General features: G+C 40.9%; 1 protein-coding gene across 1 annotated transcript in view; it reads left to right on the top strand.

Moving 5' to 3' along the window:
- The window catches only part of LOC126470825 (heat shock 70 kDa protein 14-like), a 208142-nt gene that overhangs the window by 101068 nt on the left and 85518 nt on the right, over nucleotides 1–21556 (top strand). Inside the window, exon 4 of the mRNA XM_050098836.1 lies at nucleotides 2434–2632. Within this exon, the coding sequence (XP_049954793.1) occupies nucleotides 2434–2632 (199 nt within the window). The remainder of the gene's footprint in view (nucleotides 1–2433; nucleotides 2633–21556) is intronic.

The following is a 21556-nucleotide window of genomic DNA, read 5'->3' as shown; positions in this document are numbered from 1 at the left end:
ACTGACCTTCAGGCACTTATATATGTTGTCTGATTGTTGTTTTCAGAAATCTGTAGCAGTATCTTTACTCATATTATTATGATTCTTTGTTTGTCAGTTATGTATTAATACTGTCTGTTTCATGTTTTTCTTATAATACAACTAGTTTATAAACTGACAGTAGGATCTTAACTACTTAATGATCCATTTGGGCATCATAGGAGATATTCCTCAGAGTATAAATTGTATCATTCGACACTCCATTCTTAATACTATACCCGCATTGTTAGATTGTGAGTAGTAATTACTTAAAATGATTCTGTTGTTCAACACACTAGCTGGAAAAAATTGCAACATATCTCCGTTGTAATTAATCCAGAGACTAACAAAGGTGTTACGCACAATCCAGTAACAACATTGTGACCACTGCCTATGTTTGGAATTAGCATCAATAAACACTCACAAACAGCATGTGGCAGTGCCAGCAGGGGAGGGTATATAAAGTGTGTTGGGGAACATGGAAAACATTGCAGTCATTATAACGTGGAAACAGAGCGGTTTATCTGACTTCCAGGATGACATGATCATTGACTTTCAGGCCAAGGGTGGAAGAATTTCCAAAACAGTTAAGTTATGAAACTGTTTGTGTGCCACTGTGTTTAAAGTATACCGTGCATGGTAAAATAGGTGCTATACAAAACCAGCACAACGGTAGCTATAATGCACTACAGGCCAGAGATGGCGGGGTGAACAACAGCTGTGTAGATATGTATGGGTGAGCATCAGACTGCCCAGATAAACCCATGGCTACCAAAAATGTCTCCTCAATGACCGTTCAGCAAACATTGCTGTGTATGGTTCTCCGCAGCAGGTGCCTGGTTTGTGCACTCTTGCTGACTGGTGTTCATCGGCAACAAAGACTGGAATTAGCTCGCCAGCACTGCAGCTGGGTGTCCACTGAGTGGTGACAGGTTGCCTTTTCATATGAATCATGTTTTATGCTCCATTGGACAGCTGGCCATTGGTGTGCACAGTGTGAATCATCTGAAAGCAAAGGGGTCCAGGCTGGAGGAGGGAGCTTTATGGTCTGGGGAATGTATTCAAGACATTACCCGAGTTATTTTGTCATTCTGAAAGGCAGAGATGATTGATATAAGTATGCATCTAGCCTTGGTTACCATGTTCACTCGTACATGCAGTTCGTTTTTTCCTTCACACAATGGCATTTACCAGCAGGACAATGTAATGTGTCACAGAGCTCGCAGTGTCTGTGTGTGGTATGAAGAGCACCAGGATGAATTTACTGTACCCCCCTGGCCACCAGACCCTCTGGATTTAAACCCGGTTGATAATCTGTGGGACCACCTCGATCGAGCTGTTCTTGCGGTGGATTCTCAAGAGAAACCTGTCACATTCTGGCCGTGGCACTGGAGTCTGCATGCCTCCATATCCGTTTCGTTACCCTCCAGAACTTCACTATCACTATTCCTGCATGTCTCGCAGTGGTCTATGCAGCAAAAGGTGGTTATTCAGGCTTTTGACTGATGGTCACATTAATGTGACTGGACAGTGTATATGTAACATGTCAAAATTACAATCTTACTTTGGTTGCTATCTTTGTGAGCAATCTGTACAGAATTGGATCCTTACAAGGCAGCCAATTTGAAGAAGTTTTGGGGTTTAAAATTTTATACACATTTTTTGTGCAGGATAAAAAGACATAGCCACCAAAGAGTGGCTACAGATTTTATCAGGTAGTGCTATGGTTAAATACATCCATCCTGTATTATCACAGATATACTTCTATCTTCTAAATGCTGACTTCCTTTGGTGTAGTGCTTTGACATGTTTTGCTTGTAGAAGCTGTCAAGTGGGAATATGATTGCTGAAATAGAGAGAATGATTTGGTCTCGGTGACTTTTCACTCATTATTTCACACTGTCCTATTACACAAAATGATTAAACTATTAGAGTTTTCCTTTTTAACATGTAACTAATAAGTACTCTCACAGTGGAATCAATACTTTGCAGTAACAAAACTCTTTGGCCCATTCACAAAATGTTCCTGCCCCTAAAAAAAATGAATTACAAATTTTTGATGCAGGTACCGAGCTAATCTATGGGTAGCTTTTCTGATTCTGTAACTTTCAAGGAATTTGGTGGTAGAACAAAGCAATTTACAGGTATACTTATGTTGCGAATGCAAGATCCTGCTTTTAATGGGGTCGCATGTCAATTTCACAAGTTTTCCAGTGCTGCATCATATTTGTACTGTGAGTTTTTTAAGTGTTTCAAATTATTTGATGGAAAAGAATAAGCTGTAGGCATTGACTCTACTGACGACCAGCCAGCTAGCTGTCAATCAACAATAAATATAGTGTTTGTACACAAATATGAAGCTTGTGGTTTGGTAGTGATGTAAAGCATTTCTTTATTTTTTGTTATTTGTTTCAGGGTTTGCTTCAACATGTGTACCTCCAGATACAGATCTGCGCACAGTCCTGTGTGTCCCCTTAAATTTTTCGAAGTGTAGTCGTCGGGCACTGGCACGTGCAGCGGAAGATGCAGGATTCGATGTTCTGCAAGTAATTAGTGAACCTATAGCAGCCTTGCTTGCTCAAGGCTATGGTGTTGAGTCCCCAGACGAGAGAGGGTGAGTGCTGTAATGCAGTGTGTTATTCTTGGTGTTGGTGATAAGTTATGAAACAATCTGCATGATCTTTAGCTACTAAATGAGGTGTTCAACATTGTTAACATATATTTTAGGGCGAATATGCTGCTCATTATTGAAATTGTTGTTTCCACTATTGACTAGCTTACATAAGATTGGAGGAATGCATGTTTTCTCCTGAGACTTTACTCTGAGGGCTTTGGCCCCAAAACACTGCATAGCATGTGCACATAGGCTGATGTTTTCATCAATAGAGCTGATAAACATTCCACAGTGATACGTTTCAGTGCTGTGTTTTGTGGGTTACATTTCTCCAAATAAATTATTAATTTCATATTAACAGATGAGACTTTTATGTTAAGATGTCAGTGGTTCAGTTTGTTGAGGAAATCTGCATAAATAGCAGTAAAATATTATTTTATAGTGAAGTGTATATGAGAAAGACATGTTGACTGTTGTTACATGAGCCCACATCAGTTGCTTTATCTTTTGACCCTGAGGTCAATGATCCTGCATGATCTAGACTATGGTCAGATTGCTCATTATTAGGTGTTCCAATTTAACGCAGATGATGGATCTCCTCAGGGAAGTAACAATCAGATTATAAAGGAAGTCCTTTGGATATCCCATATGTTTGCTGTGGGAAGGTCTCGTCTGAGATACAGAAGCAGCTCTGCAGCCATCTGTTTAGTGCAATGGTTACAGCTGGTTGTAAGTAATGCTTGTCATCATCTTAGTTCCTTTTGGTGGTGAACAGGGTTACTGTCACTCGTCTAATGGAATCACAGTTCACAATTTGTTATTTCATGCCCAGTATTGATTGGAATCCTTGGTTTGGAGCCAGGTAGATTTAAACTAGAGGCTCCATTGATTTTTTGGTGATCTTGGGTGCAAATTTCTTGACTTAATCTGTATTGGATGTAGAATTTTAAAGTGCCTCCCTGAATTGGTTAGGCATGCAGTACCCGCAGAAAGGATTTCCTTCAATAGCGCAATATGTATAGTTTGCATCCTTTTTTTTAGATAAATTACTTTGTAAGCCTGTTTACCTTTAGATGTTGAACACCAAAGAGCCATGATCACTTCACATGTATTTCATATTGAGGAGATCAAATAGCCATGTAAGTCAACTGTGAAAATGAAAACTGAATATTACGTAACTGGACAAGTATTCAAGGCAAGATCACTGAATTACTGTGACTTGCTTAAACAGCATTGCTTGTGTAGCAAGTGGAACAGAAAATTGAGTAAAACTAGAAACAAACAGAAACAAAATCTTAAATTCTGACTGGAATATATATGTGAGAAGTCTCTCTTTGTGTAATGAGATAAATGCAGTCAACAATAGAGAATTTGGGTAAAGTTAAGCCTTAAAGGTGGGCCAAAATTTCTTACTAAAACTATCTTTCGGTGACACACTACATCAGTTGAGATGGCATGGAATGCTACGGAAGATTTGTGGAAAAATATTTCTGATAAATTACCTGATCGTGTTTTAGCCATAGGAGAGGTTCCTGTTAGCCAGCCATGCATGACATAGATGGCAGGGATGGCGGTTCTAGTGAAATTGTACTAAATATCTTATCTGAAAATTATCTTGGACAGCCAACTAAGTAGAATACATACGATGTAAGTATACAATTTATGCTGTCAATAAAAAAATATGAACTTTTCAATTCAGTGAAAATAAATGGATGAATCAACAAACACAGAGCTACAGCAGCATCATTGATCAGTGGTGTTGAATGAAAAGTTGTGCATGATGTGTCAATAAAATGACAACAAACTATCTGAGCAACTATTTACATCTGGGAAGGAGAATATTGATTAATGGGAGAAATTCACAAGCCTTTTCAGAAACATGCTGGTTGAGTTTGTGTGATGGGATGTAGTGAGATGTGGGGAAGGACCCACCAAGGTTCAATGACAATATTACTCATTTAGCCCCTGAGTGCTCACAACTCTCGTGTCAGTACCTACCTGCTTGGCTACCATGGGGCCCCATGCTTTGCAGCATTACTTCGTTTCTGTCCTGCAAGCTTATACTTCCACTGTCCGTTTCTCCCTCTGCCTCTCCATTGTATGGTTTTCTTGATGCAGACCCAGCTCAGATCTCGTTTGTGACTGGGATTAGAGTTTCCGCTTTTTTTTGTTTTCTACAACTTTTCATTAAGTAAAGACATAGTCCCCGTTGTTAGGTTTGACCTGCCATCAGTTTTCAGATTCTCCAGAAATGTTTACCATGCAGGGAAGGTCACCCAATGCAGTGTAAGCTCCAGCATGGTGGCCATCCTGTCATGGTGGTCATCAAATAGCTGCACAGTGGTAGCCCCCTGGCCACGTGGGTATTGTATTGTTGGTGTCTGAGCTGAAAACTTCCCATGTATGCCAAGGTTTATGTGCATGTGCCCATTGTGACTGGGACACGGGGACTCCGAGCAACAGATTGCTGGTCACGTAGCCATTTTCTGCGGCTGGGTGGCGCACATGGCAAGAGCCCCCATTCGAAGTGGATGGCACCATGGCGGATGATCCACAAATGAATCGGATGAAGTTATCTTCCGCTGGTAGCTGTATGATCCCAGCAGTCTCTATGGAAGGAAAGTACTATTTAAGTGCAGAGAGATATGACCATAAAATGTTTCCTTCCATAGGACTAAACGGCAAGCAAAGAAATATCCCCCCCCCCCGTCCCCCCAATAATTAGTTTGCTCAAGGATTGATGGGGATTCCTTCTTGGCCACAGAACCCTTCTTCTTTGTGGAGAACATAGAAGTCAAGCTTGGGGAAGTGGCAGCCATTTCTAAAATGAAAAGTGGGTCAATTTTGATCAAAACAGTATCCTCTGCCCAATCACGGGTGCTACTAGCTTTTAACAAGGTGGGTGACATACCGGTGACTATCACTCCCCATAATAGTCTAAATATGGTTCAGGGCATTATTTTCACAGAGACCTGCTCTTACAATCTGATGCTGAGCTATGCACCAACTTGGAGTGCCAGGGTGCACACTTCGTTAGTCATGTACATTGGGGACCAAAGGACAACAGTGTCGCTACCAGTGCCTTCATGTTGGCCTTTGATGGCGATTCATTACCTGAAAAGGTCAGGGTTACATTATACCAAAGTGATGTGAAAGAAAGCGTCACTCCCATGGACGCCTGCCCAGATGGACTCTCAGCCGTGTTGACTGGGATGCTTTTGCCTCTTTTGTTGCCCTTGGCTCCCCACTGCATGGAGATATTGATGAGGCAGTCCAGAATACAACTACAACCATTATTTGAGCAGCTGATTTTGGCGATTCCCTGTTCCTTCTGTGCACCCCGACAGAAGACAATACCTGGATGGTCATCAGAAATTGCAGAGGCCATTAGAGATCGTAGGCGAGCTCTCCAGCACCATAAGTGGCACCCATCGATGGAGCACGTTATTGCCTTTCAGTGGCTCCATGCCTGTGTCTGCCATCCAATAAAACGATGGAAACAAGAATGCTAGGAACAGTACGCTTCAACCATCAGACCGTGAACCTTCCCTTCATAGGTTTGAGCCAAGGTTAGATGTATCTACAGATACCAGACACCTGCAGGTGTACATGGTGGTGTTACGTTGAATGGTGCCATCTACACTAACACAGATGCCACATTTTTCTCTGTATTATGCTAGAGCCTCTGAGTCTGAGAACTGTCAACCCTTTTTTGTGTCCTAAAAAAGTGGGTAGAGCAAAAGCAGTTATCTTTTACTGCACACCACCTGGATCCGTATAATGCTCCATTCAGTGAGTGGGGATTTGTCAGTGTCCTAGCCCACTGCCCCAGGATCGGACCACATCCTCAACCAGGTGATCAAGCACCTATCTGTGGATTGTCAGTGTCATATCCTTGCCATCTTTAACTGCATCCAGGAGTGAGGGCGACTTCCCATTGCAACAGCGACAAACCATCATCATCCCAGTACTGAAACAGGGCAAGCACCCTCTAGATATGAATAGTTATTACCCAGTTAATCTCACCAGTGTTCTCTACAAGTTGTTTGAATGCATGGTGAGCTGGCGGCTGTGTTGGCTCCTTGAGTCTCGGGGTCTTCTGCCTCCATCCCAGGGCGGTTTTTTCTGAGGTGACTCTATACTGAAAATCTGGATTGCCTGGAGTCCGCCATCCAAACAGCTTTTGTCCAATATCAACACCTTATAGCCATCTTCTTTGACCTGAAAAAGGCTTAAGACACCACATCCTAGCTGCTGTACACATCTTCTTATCCCACCATACTTTGCAGGTTCAACTTGCTGCTTCCCACAGTACCACCCCCACCCCCCTCCCATCCTCCCCCAATCCGACGAGAGAATGGGGTACCACAGGGCTCTGTTAGTACGGATGTCGCTGAACATCGACTGCAAGGTGCCATAGGAAAGGCGCAGTCATGGGACCCCACCCATGGCTTTCACTTTACAGTGTCGAAACTCATGTTATGCACTTCTGTCAACATTGTAGTGTTCACCCACAACCAGAACTTTACCTCAACAGCCAACTACTCAATGTGGTGGGAACATTTTGGTTTTTTGGACTGGTCTTAGATCCTAAGTTGACGTGGATTCCCCATCTATGCTAGATTGATCGAAAGTGTTAGCTGCACCTTAATAGTCTTCACTGCCTGAGTAACACCAGCTGGGATGCAGATCGTACTACCTTTCCACAGCTTTACAAAGCCCTGATACAATCCTGTCGAAACACCGGAATCCATCCCCCGCAACAGCAGTCCAGATCAAGGATTACAATCGCAATCCACATCCTGTCTCTCCTCTCTGAACTCCAGTTGTTTCCTCTATCACCTCTCCTCCAGGCCCATTCACTACACATTCATGGTGCATCCCTCGGCCACAGCGTTGTCTTGACCTATCACCAGATCTGAAAGACTCGGTTCCTTCTGAGGCCGTCTGCCACCAATTTTTAGCCATTTTTATCATATCTTGGGGTTCAGAAGTAGTCTGTACTGATGACTTAATGGGTGCTGGTCACGTGGGCTTTGCTTATACTCGCATGGGACACTGAACTGTGCTCCCTGCCAAATGGTTGCAATGTTTTCACTGCGGAGTTGGTAGCCATCTCTCACGCTCTTGAACATATTAGTTTCTGCACCGGTGGATCCTCTCTCATCTTCAGCAACTCCTTGTGCAGTTTGCATCTCTTGATCAATGTTACCTTCACTGTCCCTTGGTAATTGCTATCCAGGGTTCCCTGTATGTCTGGACCCCAGGCCACATCAGGATCCTGGGAAATGAACTTGCTGGTAGCCTGGCCAAACTGGCTACCTGTAAACTGATTTGTGATGTTGGTATTCCAGTAATGAACCTCTGATCAGTATTATGCCATGAAGGTTAGGGAATCTGGAATGGCTCACTCTAACTTTGCCAAACAAAGTAGGGTGATGAAGGAGACTACAAATCTGTGGAGGTCCTTCATGTGGGCCTCTCTCAAATACTTGATCGTCCTTTTGCTGGCTGCATATTGGCCATACTTGGCTAACTCTTGGTCAGCTCTTCTGTCGCAAAGACCCACCTCTCTGTCATTGTGGTTCCCATTTGCTGGTGGTCCACATTTTGCTGGACTGTCCGAACTTAGCCACCATGCAGTGGGCTCTTAATCTCCCTCACTCGCTCTCTCTGGTGTTAGGAGACAGTGCCTCAGTGGCTGACTTAGTTTTACGTTTTATTCTTGAAGGGAGCTTTCACCGCTCTCTTCAAGGTAGGTCCACTTACCCATATTGGCCCATTGATGGGTTGGCAGAACACTCTTTGCCTCCTCTGCCAAGTCCGTGCTGTGGCTATCTGGGTATTATGGTGCAGCCTGGTCCTCACCTTACCTGCTCTTTTACTCCCCCCCCCTCCCCTATGGTCTGTTAGACTTGCTCGTCTTTTGTCTCTCTGTACTTCTCTCGTCGTGTCCATGTTGCTAGTCTTTCCTAGGTGATTTCTAAGTGGGCTACATCTGGTAGGGGGGGGGGGGGGGACCGGCATGTATGTTCCCTCATTGCATTGCACTGTGCTTTCGGAGGCTTCTGGCTGCTCCCTAGAGGGAACACATTTCTTGTGCTCTCTCTCTGTCTTTGTTTCTTTCTTTCTTTCTTCTTCTTGTCCATTATCTCACCTTCATAGACCTTGGGGTTTTCCTCCCCTGGGTTTTGTGTGGTAGGCTATCTGATCTACAGGCATGTAGACCTGTCTGTCTGAGGAAAAAGGGACTGATGACCTAGTAGTTTGGTCCCTTTAATCATCCAGTCAACCAACCAACAACTCTTAAGAATGTTATATTCTGAAATATAAACTGCCGATTGAATAGGTCATCATCATGAGTCAGAAATTGTGAATCTAGCATACCTAAAATACATAAAACCATGTCAGTATTATGAAAGGGATAGAGTGCTACTCTCCATGTAGCAGAAATGTTGAATTTCAGATAGGCATAATTAAAAGACTGTCAAACAAGTAAGTTTTGACACACACACACACACACACACACACACACACACACACACACACACACACACAGAGAGAGAGAGAGAGAGAGAGAGAGAGAGAGAGAGAGAGAGAGAGAGAGAGAGAGAGAGAGAGAGTCAGTCACACACAGTCTCTGGTTGTCGAGACCAGATTGCGACTCAAAATCTCTGCTATATGGTGATTGGCAATCTATCTTTTTCATAATATTGACATTATTCCATCCTGGATTTACCATTGTTAGATGTTATAATGTCATCATTAATTAAATAAGAATGGTGGTGTTTTTATTGTAGTCATAATTAAGAACAGATTATTTAGAATAGTAATCCAGCAGTCACAAGCTGTGAACAGTTGTTACAAACTACTTGCAAAAAGAGAAAAAAGAAATAATTTCTGTTGGCACTCCTGTCCCGCATACAAACTGTAACTTCAACAACACACTAAAGTCATACACGCCCATGTCAGAACCTTTCAACACCAAGATGAAAAAGGAGTTAAATGTGACTGCACGTTAAGCCCAATCAACGGAAGGAAAGGCAGGTGAAACAAGGACTTACTCTTGGAGAGAGGTACACGAAATATGTCATAGAGACTATGAAGACCATGAATTAAATATTAAATGTCGTTCGCTATATTGCTATGATGGATAAAAAGTAAAACACAATCAACATCCAATGTGCCGTTTGCTAAAACGACCGATAACTCAGACAGCAAACATACAGTAGAACGTAAGTGGTTAAAAGAGAGACATTTGGTCAGGAAACAGCTAATGGTCAAAGGTTGATGACAGTTAGCACAAAGTGATGGTGGGTCACCACTTGACAAATGACGATGGCTAAAAAGACAGTACCCAGTACGTAACCTAGCTAAAATCAGCTCCTTGCGGTGAAAGGGCTGAGAGAGGAGATCGGCCAAGCTTCTGGGAGAGGTTTCATTCCGTGGAGTTTGTTCCCATGAATGGAAGACCAATTGTAATGTCAAAGTGACACCACCTTCTGATAAATGACAACATGGAGATCATCGGAAGGAATGGAAGAACTAGCTGGATGATGTAGGAGGACTGCAGACTTGGCAACAGTGTCAGCAGCCTTGGCAACAGTGTCAGCAGCTTTGTTTCCTGTCAGACCATCCATCAAGACAGAGCAAGTGGAAGCTTTCTTTGACCTGTTGCACTAAGGGATAGACAGTGTACAGCATACAGAGGCTCTGAAAATCGCTGAGAGAATCTGAGCAGATGACGAAATTGAAAAGCCTGTGTTGCTGGATGTACCGTGTGGCCTCATACAGAGCAAAGAGCTCTGCTGTTAATACTGAGCAGTGTTCTGGAAGCAGATATCGAAAATGGTCGGTGGCAATGATCAGGCATACCAGACACCATGGTCATTCAGAGAGCCAACAGTGTACACAAAGGTACTATCACTAAGTTCCGTGCAAAGGTTGAGAAACTTACACCGATAGATCGAATCTGGAGAAGTTTCCTAAGGAAGTGAATCAAGTTCAAGGTGAACATGGGCCACCACAGAAAGTCAGGGTGGTGAAGGGTACACATCCATCGGGAAAGTGGCAGATAGCACGAAGTGAGGCTGCTGGAGCAGTAACCAAAAGCGAACTCCAGGAGGTAACGGAGAAGAGGGACACACCTACTGGCAGTCAAATGAGTTGTTGAAGGAGGCGACATAAGATGAGTGGCCAGGTATGGCAGACTAATGGCATGTGTATCTGCTGAGGAGAACATCATGTCGTTATGACCGCAGTAGTTAGGCAGCTTCTGCATAGAGACTTTCAACTGGGCTGGTGTAAAAGGTGCCAGTGGCCACATGGATTCGATGGTGGTAGATTGTATTTAGACAGTGTAAGATGGATGGATGTGCAGATGCATAAACGGAGCATCCATAGTCTCCTTTCAAAAGGCCAAGGGATCTGTACAAACGGAGGAGGGTGGTCCAAACCACTCCCCAGGAAGTACCACTGAGGACCCGTAGAACACTGACGGACAGGGTACAGCGGGCAGCCAGGTAAGACATGTGGGAGGACCAAGAAAGTTTCTATCAATCATGAGCCGCAGGAATTTCGTAGTTTCAAGAAACGGTAGAGCAACAGGCCCAAGACCGGGTGCTCAAAAAGTCAGTATAAATTTGAGACCTGAATAAATCACGGAATAATGTAGATAGAGAGGTACAAATTGACACATATACTTGGAATGACATGGGGTTTTATCAGAACCAAAAAAATACAAAAGTTCCAAAAATGTCAGACAGATGGCGCTTCATCTGATCAGAATAGCAATAATTAGCATAACAAAGTAAGACAAATCATAGATGATGTTCTTTACAGGAAATGCTCAATATGTCCACCATCATTCCTCAACAATAGCTGTAGTCGAGGAATAATGTGAACAGCACTACAAAGCATGTCCGGAGTTACGGCGGGGCATTGGCGTCGGATGTGGTCTTTCAGCATCCCTAGAGATGTCAGTTGATCACGATACACTTGCAACTTCAGGTAACCCCAAAGCCAATAATTGCATGGACTGAGGTCTGGGGACCTGGGAGGCCAAGCATGACGAAAGTGGCAGCTGAGCAAACGATCATCACCAAACGACGTGCACAAGAGATCTTTCACGCGTCTAGCAAATGGTTTTTTTTTTTTTTTTTCTTCAGTTCTAATAAAACCCCATGTCATTCCTAGCATGTGTGTCAATTTTTGCCTCTCTATCTACATTATTTCATGGTTTATTAAGTTTTCAAATTTATACTGACTTTTTGATCACCCGGTATAAGGAAGGTGGAAGAAACCCATTGTGCAGCCAGAAATTCATACAAATGGTTTTGTCCGTGGAAAAGCGAAAGCCATTGTTGATGCCGCATGAGTAAAGACAATGAGACAATGCTGAAGACTTCGCTCAAGGAGACAAGTCCATGGGGAACTGCAATAGGTGGCAAAATCGTCAACAAAAAGGGACCCGGAAATACTCAGCGGGAGACAGGCCATAATAGGGTCAATGGCAATAGCAAGGACAACGAATGTCAGGATGGACCCCTGAGGTATCCAATTTTCATGGATAAAAGTGTCCTACAAGTCACATTCCACACGTATTTTGAGAAGTCTGTCTTTTAAAAATTCCTGAAGGAAACGTGGCAGGCAGACTGGAAAGCCCCACATGTAAAGAGTACAGAGGGTACCGGTCCTCCAGCTGGTGTCGAAGGATTTCTCCAGATCAAAAAGCACGTCCACAGTCAGTTATTGTTGCAGAAAACTGTTCATGACATGGGTTGCCAAAGTGGTGAGATGGTCAACTTTGGAATGGCACGCCTGAAATCCACACTGTGCAGTCGTTAGTAATTTGCGAGACTTGAGTCACCATACCACCCGGGCATTAATCATATGTTCTAAACCTTGCAAACATAGCTAGTGAGGGAAATGGGGGGGTAGCTAGAAGGAAGGTCTTTGTCCTTACAGGGCTGAGGAATGGGTATGATGAAGGCTTCATACCAGCGTCTGGGGAGCATGCCATCTGCCCAGATGTGGTTGTATGTATTAAGCAGAAAATGTTTGCCCGCAAGAGAAAGGTGCTGCAACATCTGAATGCGAACATCATCCGGCTGTGGGGTGAAAGATAGGGATACAGTGAGAGTGATCAGCTCCCACATAGGAAAGGCTGCATTGTAGCATTTAAAATTCTAAGAGGAGAAGGGTATTACCCAAGCCTCCTCCATTTGTTTCCAATGGAGGAAGGTAGGGCGGTAATGGGTGGAGCTTGAAATATTTGCAAAATAGTAGCCCTAGGTGGTGGATATAGCAATGGGTTCCACAATATCATCTGCTCCGATCAGGCCAGAAATTGGTGAATTGACCTTGGGCCCAGAGAGTCGTTGGAATTTAGCCCACACAATGGAAGACAGAGCGGAACTGTTAAAAGAATTAGTAAATGAAATCCAGCTAGCTCCTTTGGCATCCCAAAGAGGGTGATGACACTGCGCATGCGACTTTTTACATCAAATGCAGTTCTCCAGTGTTAAAAACGCTGAGAGTGTGTCTCTGCACATGAATTGTCACGGTACGCGTCAGTCCACCAAGGACTGTGACATGATGTGGTAAAGTGGAAATGTGCGGAATGGAACATTCTGCAGCAGTAAGGATAACGTTTGTAAGGTCATCACAACTGGGGAAATGTCGTTTGTCGAAGGTCACCAGGGAGGAGTAAAGCCTCCAGTCTGCCTTTGAAAGCTGCCAATTAATTTAGTAAGTAGATGAGGGAGGAGTCGGCAAACAGATAGGATGTGGGGAAATGGTTGCTCAAGTATGTCTAAAAGAGAACACACCACTCGAGACGACGGGCAAGCTGGGCAGTGCAGAATGAGAGGTCCAAATGGGAATAAGAGTGTGTCGAGTCTGAAAGGAACGTTGGTGCTCCAGTGTTAAGGCAGAAGAGGTTGAGTTGATCGAGAAGGTCAGCCGAGAGGGCACTTTACGGACAGGTTCACAAAGAGCTGCAAAGGGGGTGATGCGCATCAAAGTCACTGAGCAGCAAAAAGATTTGGGAATTTCCCAATGAGCTAGAGGATGTCTGCCCTGCTGAAACCGAATGACAGGGATTTAGGCGGTACAAAGAGAAAAGGTGAAGCGAGGAAGGAGAATGCGGACTGCAACAGCTTGTAGCCAGATGTTGAGTGAGAGGGTTTGACTACGAATGTCATCACGAATAAGCAGCACGACTCCACCACGAGATGGATTGCCGTCCTTGGCCATATGTTCCTTTTTTCATAAACATTTTCTTCTCCGGAGAACCAAAAAAAAATTACTGATAGAAAGAAAATTGGCTTGATATTGTCTACATTGTCTCCATAAGTTATAAAGTGATTTTTACCTAATTCATGTTTTAACCTATCTGGAAAGTGATTGAGACCCCTGTTCAGCATGTCTTTGAGACAGAGTACCTCTAACATAATTTGTACAGGTCATTTTCAGCCTAATTGATACTTTTTATTTGCAGATGAGTCTTTCCACTATTTTAATAACTGATTAAATGTTCATGCTTTTGTTGGGTAGCTACAGAAAAGAAGGCTGTCTCAAAACACGAACCGTGATGAGATGTAATATGATGAGCAGCCACCTACTACTGTCCAACTTCTTTCACTACTTGCGTTATAGTTTTAATTTTGTTTAGAGGTCTACTTACTGTGTTGATGCAATGAATTGATTTATCCTGTATTTTTGTAGAGCTCTTGCCAGATATGCTCTGCAGTATTAGATTTAAATGCCTATGTTGCAATAGGACCCATATCTCTAAATCTGTGATTTGCTGTTGTGGAATGTGAGTCTGTTTCAGTGTTGGGGCCACTCCTGTTCCTTATTTATATAAATGATATGCCCTCTAGTATTACGGGTAACTAAAATATTTCTGTTTGCCGATGACACTAGCTTGGTAGTAAAGGATGTTGTGTCCAACATTGACTTGGTTTCAAATAGTGCAGTTCATGACCTAAGTTCATGGCTTGTAGAAAATAAACTAAGTCCAAATCACAGTAAGACTCAGTTTCTACAGTTTCTAACACACAATTCAACATAACCTGACATTTTAATTTCACAGAGTGGGCATATTTAGTGAAACTGAACAGTTAAAATTTCTAGGTGCTCAGATAGATAGTAAACTGTCGTGGGAAGCCCACATTTAAGATCTTGTTCAAAGACTTAATGCTGCCATTATTACTATTGGAACAATATCTGAAGTGAGTGATCATTCGACACAAAAATTAGTCTACTTTGCTTATTTTCACTCGCTTGTATCATATGGTGGTATATTTTGGGGTAAGTTCTTGTTGTATTGTAGATTGCATTTACTTAAATTTATGGATTGACTTTTTTTTGGGTTCATATACATTTTATTTTTATCTATTATTACTTTTATGTTGTAATTTCATGTACTGACATGTTCCATGACCTGGGAGATTTTCTCCTCAATTTGGTCCTATGGAACTTGACATGTAAATAAAATAAATAAAATTAATTTGAATGTTGATTTTTGTGCATCATTATCTGACAGGCCATTACTAAATTTGATCACAATGTGCTTCTCAGTTTGAAGACAAGCTATTGAAAACAATACGTATGATCCTGCAACTATTTCCCCACGCTCTAGTTGGAAAGTGTGACATCTTTATCAGATTGGAAGTTTATTAATGTTATTTTTGCTGTAAATTAGTCAAAAATATAATATTGAAATCTTTACCAAATTAATTTGATGTGTATCTTATAAACTGAGATTGACAAAGTCCTAAGTCTGGAAAGTAAAGTCATCTCACCGAACTGAGAGGTGAAGTGAAAACTATACTTAAAAATAACCCATCTTTAATCCAGTTTCTAAAAATATGGATTGTACCTAGTAAGATGTCCTAGGTCTTTGAGGCATGTGGTTTACAATATATCATGTGAGTTTGGTGTGAATTATTACAACAGTGTAATCACATTATTAATGAACAGTGCAAGAAACACTCCAAAATGTATAACTAAGACGTTGTGAGAAACCATTCATTGCAAAGCATGGTGTTACCAACACACACAAATTATTATTTGACAACACTGAAATCCTGGCACACACCTTGTGTTACTGGGATTCATTTATCAAGAAAGCAGTGGAGATCCACAAGTGTCCTAAATTTTTTAATGGAGTTGATGGCGTCACCTGAATCCCAACATGGAGGAAAGGTCTAGAAAACAATATAAACCCCATACTAATGCGAGTGGCTGATCTGTTTCCTTATCATTGTTGTGGTATTATTGGTAAAGTGAGCATAAGCATGAGCATGAGCAGTGCTAAAGAAAGCATGAGAGCTTTAAATCTGACAGATATGTGTTGACTAGAGTTTGTTTACATCTTACAGCTTGTCATACCAAGGTATTAAGGAGACATTTTGGGAACTTGCTTACCTGTTTTACCTGTTTTGGTGAATTTCAGTAGTTGTTTCTGTTCGAGTGAGTGTATGTTCAGTGAATTCTGGAAGTAGTCAAAGTTACAGGTTTTTAGTTATTCCAAGATAGATACTAGAGACTTTATGCTCATTTCATTAATAATGTATCAAGTTACCTCTTCATTTTAATATTTGGTGGCTAAAATCTGCTTCATTTTAAATGATCAAGACTTTTTATTTAAAAAAAAAAAATTACACGGACTTGATAAAATCTGGTAGAAGTAATATTACTGAATATATTGCTGTGTTAGTCTAGAACAAAATTAGGTAAGTAGAACCCAACAACATACAGATACTAACTTTATATAAATTAATCCATTGAGTAGGAGGAGTTGTCAAACAGAAATTATTTCAGTTGTTTTTAAAACTTTTATTATGTGCCTGCACCCTTATTTTGTAGGTGATGTTTTCAAATATTTTACAGCTGAGTAAGTTAAGTTGTGAATAGTGGAGGCAATTTTTGTTCCAAGTGTTAGACTTACAAACAATACTACTATTTTTAAATTGTGCCTGATGCCTCACAACAAACTTCATAAGAGAGGTTGTTAGGATGCCTAAATTTTTAAACAATTGCCTTCATGAAGTTTGAGGATGACCACCAGATATCCTTACAGAATATTTCTGTATGATGAATACTTAGTGTCTGTGTGTAGAATTGCCTCAAAAAACTATTTCCAGTCACATCAATGAATGACAGTGTGCAAAGTAAGCTAGTTTTTTAATGCTTTCATTAAAAAAATCAGCAATTACATGTAGAGAAGATGTTGCTGAATTCAAGCATTTTTAGAAATCTGTAATATGTGATTTTCTATTCAAGTTTTGGTCTATATGTGCACCTAGGAATTTTGAACAATTGATTTTACATGTTTCCCATCTCCCAGTGCTCTGTTATTGTTGCTGTGGTATATCTTGCCTTGTACAGATTTCAGTGAAGTGTATGTTTTCTAAGTAATATTCCGAGAATAAATATTTTTTAGCATTTCTTTTATTGATCAGTCTGTTGTCACACCTCTGAAGGTCTTGATTGTGATTGTTGCATTATCATCAGAGAACACCATTTCTGCTTTATTACTGTAAGGTGGAAGATCATTTATACATATCATGAACAGGAGTTTTCCCAGAATTGAACTCTATGGAATGCCTGCAATAATTTGTCCACACTCAGGGGGAGATTCATCATTATAACTCCACGAGCTATCTAAAATGGCCATTTTCTTCCTGTCAGTGCAGTATAAATTCAACCATTTAAAGCATTGTACCTTGAAAACTGAACTTTTTAAGTTTATCCAAAACAATGTTGTGATTTACAAAATCAAATGTCATACATACATCACAAGAACGTCCTGGTAGGTATTGACTCGCCAGTCAGATATTTCAGTATGTGGTCAGTGAAACGGTAGATGCCATATTTAGTGGAGAGACTCATCTGGCATTCAAATTTTGACTGACAGTATATTTGTAGATAGGCATGACCATTCTTCAATACATTACCTTTTGCAGCAACTTTAGAGAATGAAGTTCATAGTGAAATTAGTCATTAGTTATTAACGTCTGTCCTATTACCTTTCTTAAAAAGTGTTCTAATATTGTTGGGCTTTGGCTGGTCTCGAAAGATACATTGTGAAAATGATGCATTAAAAATATGGATGTAAACATCAGCTGTAACTGAAGTACATGCTTTTAATATTTTGCTTGAAATACTATCATCCTTATGGGAAATTCTTACTCTTGAGAGTTAAAATCCTGGTATCTATTGAAGAAGTTGGAGTGATCTGAAATTTATGCTTGTGATACTGGTTGTTGCATATGCTGCAATGCTTTTCCTTTCTTGAGTTTTATGTGATTGGCTGTTCGAGAACTGACAATAGTAGAGATGATGTATAGGATAGGTGGGCAACCAGTTGCCTGCAGGCCGGATTCGGCCCATCATTGGTTTCAGTTTGACCCGCAGAAGAAATTTTTGGGGAGAGTGTGAGGCGCTCACATTGTACTCCATCCAAGACCTATTTTTTGATATTTCTGCTGATGCTCACTTTGCCTCGGGTTTGCAACTCGTGACACAGACCACTGTCAGTTTTGCTTACTCTGCACATGCATAATGCAATTATACCACCGCTGACTCCCCCCACATGTTACTTACTGCGTACTGCCTACATCTGTGTTACACATAGATGGATTGTAAACATTGGTAACAGGTGACAATGACATGAAAACTACTGACTACTCAGGAAATGTGCTGATTTAAATGGCAGCAGGGTGCCATTCATAGTGGTGTGTCATTTCCATAAACATTGTCACAGGTGCTACAGTTTTCACTTCCTGCACCTGAAGCACTACTATTGCATCACTTGAAAATTGGTCTGTGAGCTTAAGTAATTATGTGAATTAGGCCCGCAGGTTACCCGTGCCTATCCTACAGCAATGTAGGAGTGTCTGGGGGTGGCACCTAGTAGCTCAAATTCGATTTCCTGTCTATAAAGACGAGAAAATTGAAAGCGTGAGTTTCAACTTTTGATTTGTCACAATTAAATAATTTTCATTTCAGAAAAACCTTGTGATCACATGTGCTGTGCAGTCCTACACTGTTGCATAGTAAATAAGCTATATGCTTTTAAAATATCGGAACAGGCATGAAGCAGGATTGAAGACTTGCTTGCAAATAAGAGTCCACTATGTTGTTAGTAAAGGGATCCACAGATAGAAATAAAGTAGCATCCTGTGTACTGAACGGAAGTGCAGTAGGAATATTATTAGAACCGAGGGGGGAGGGGGGGTGTTGCAAGTCGTTTCTTGATAACTCCCTTGGTAGAGCATTTACCCATAAAAGGCAAAGGTTGCTACCAGTTCAGATCTTAATTTGGCACACAGTTTTAATCCACCAAGAAGTTTCAGTAGGATTACAGTTCACTTTATTGTGTTATGTTGTGCCAGATAATACTGACATTAGAAAATTGTTACAAATTCCAGAAAGACTTGTAATTTATCAGTACTTGGTGCAAAGACTGATTACTGACTGTCAGTATAAATAAATCTAATATTGTGCTTCTAGATAAATGGAAAGTATAATAATGTTTGAGTACCCAATCAGTGATCAGTCATAGAAATCAGGATGTAGAGTTCATGTGCTTAGTGATATAAGGTGGAATAGACACAAAAATCTGACTTTGGGGAAATCAGATGCCAGCCAGGCTTTTATTTGTTGAAAGGATTTGTAGGAAGTGCAATTTATTCACAAAGGAGCTCACCTATGAAACCTTCATTTGACCAATTCTTTGGCAATTTGGTGTCCTTACCAAGTTGGGTTAATGGATGAGATTCAAATAAGAGGTTTACAATTCATCATACATTTGTTTAACCATACCAAGAACATCACAGAAGTGCTTAATAAATTGTTCCAATACAGGGTTGCCCTCAGGAAGTAGTACTTTTTCATTTGGTTATTACGAAGTTTAGCTTATATTTAGACCAGTATAACTTATAGGTAACTGTTCTACACACGTTACCATTATTGAAAAGCCAAACAAAAGTTTATTTCATAAAATGTACATCATTGGTGATACATTGCTAAAGAGGTTTGTGGAAGGTCCTTGTTGAATTCTCAACTATTTCTTGAAGAATTTTCTCTGTGTCTTTATGTATCATGGCTTTCAATTGATCAGTATTGTGGAGCCATGAAAAAAGCTTTTTTCTTAAGATGATCCCACAGAAAAAAATTTGCTGCCGAAAGATCAGGTGCTCTCACTAGCCATGGGATAACACTGAATCATAATAGTAATCGATGTGGAAAGTGGCACCTCAGTTTAGTAATTGAGTTAAAAGCCCCATCTTTCTCAAACCATATTGTGTTTAGATGAAAACTTCCCTGCACTGTGTGGACTGAAGAAATTATTGATAAAGGCCGCATACTGCTCAGAACTGACACGTACTGACTTCCCATTGTTGTTGTCTTCAAAAAAATATGGCCCAATGATTCCAGTGAACTGTCAAAAAGCACACCAGATGATGGCATGTGAGCTATCCTGCAACTTTTGATGAATGAGCTACAGATTTGTAGCTAGAGTAATATTGAAAGATTGATTTATTGATAAACCTATTCATATGAAAGTTTGCTTCATCAAACATCACGAGATTCATCAGAAATACCTCTTACTGGTCAATTCTATCCAGTAACATTGCGTGGAAATTGTACAAACTCACTTTTATCTCCCCGCTGTAACTGTTGAGCCACTTGCATCTTATAAGGAGGAAACTTCAAATCCTATTTCACAATCCCCAGCAAAGACGTGTGAAGGATCTGTGATGGTCTGGAATGGTGACAGACTGATCACTGTGGGCTTTGTTGCAGAGCTGCATGAAATCATTGGATATTTACTGGCATTCAGATTGTCATTTCAGGTCCCTTATGTTTCACACTGGCTCCACAGTCTGTCTTACAGCATTGTTTCATCTGTCTGGAACATGGAAAAGGCAGACTCTACCATGGAGCATAGACTGCTGCAATGCTCTGCACGTGACATAACTCCCCTACCGCCTCAGTATGCACATGCACTGGCCAGCGTTCCATACTGAACTGAATGGCATATGATGTGGACCTGATTAGATGCAGTAGATGGTGTGAATAATCTACACCTTTGCAGGGTGGCCAATTGAAGATATACTATTTCCTGTGGGCCAACCTTTATAAGTATTTTATAGAAAAAAGAAGTTAAACAAATTTTCTTTAAATATCTGAGCTAGCAGGGGGAAAAAGTGGCTAATATGGTGGTCTGACATTCAAGAGGTCAGTTTTTCAAATCCCCATATGACCATCCAGAGTTTTATTTTCTGTGGCTTCCCTAAATCTCTTAAGACAAATCTCAGGATAGTTCCTTTGAAAAGGACACTGCTGATTTCCTCCCCCCCTAACCAATCCAAGCTTTTGTTCCTACTCTGATGACTTTGCCCTTGAGAGGACATTAAATCATAATTTTCGGTCCTTTTAAGTATCTTCACAGAGATTAAAAAATGTTACTTGCTCTTTTCATGTCAAAAATTGTGCAGTGGTTGTAGGTTGTGGCACTTGAATAGATGGCATATTTCTTGATTTTTGGAAACTACAATATGTTAACAATTTTGCATGTAATGAATAGATGAGATCATGGAATGTGTTTCCAACAATTGTCTTTTCACTTTTCCTCCCTTACGGACATTTCAGCATATTGTACATTTGATGAGTTTTTGGAACATCATTTATTTTTTCCTGTGTGTTTGGTATATGTGATAGACTGTTTCTGTTTATACTGCACATGAGAATCTCAATAAACAATTTAAGCAGCACTTACAGACAGTCCCTTGCTTTGTAGTTTATCAATAAATACTTTCCTTAGAAAACGGAAGTGAAATTGTGTATCTATAGAAGATTATTATTATACACAATGTCTTACGATAGTCTGTAAATGAGGATGAATGG

Source organism: Schistocerca serialis, chromosome 3 (assembly GCF_023864345.2).
Source record: "Schistocerca serialis cubense isolate TAMUIC-IGC-003099 chromosome 3, iqSchSeri2.2, whole genome shotgun sequence".
In the NCBI taxonomy this organism is placed as follows: Eukaryota; Metazoa; Arthropoda; class Insecta; order Orthoptera; family Acrididae; genus Schistocerca; species Schistocerca serialis.
This window is presented reverse-complemented; position numbering and strand designations above follow the sequence as displayed.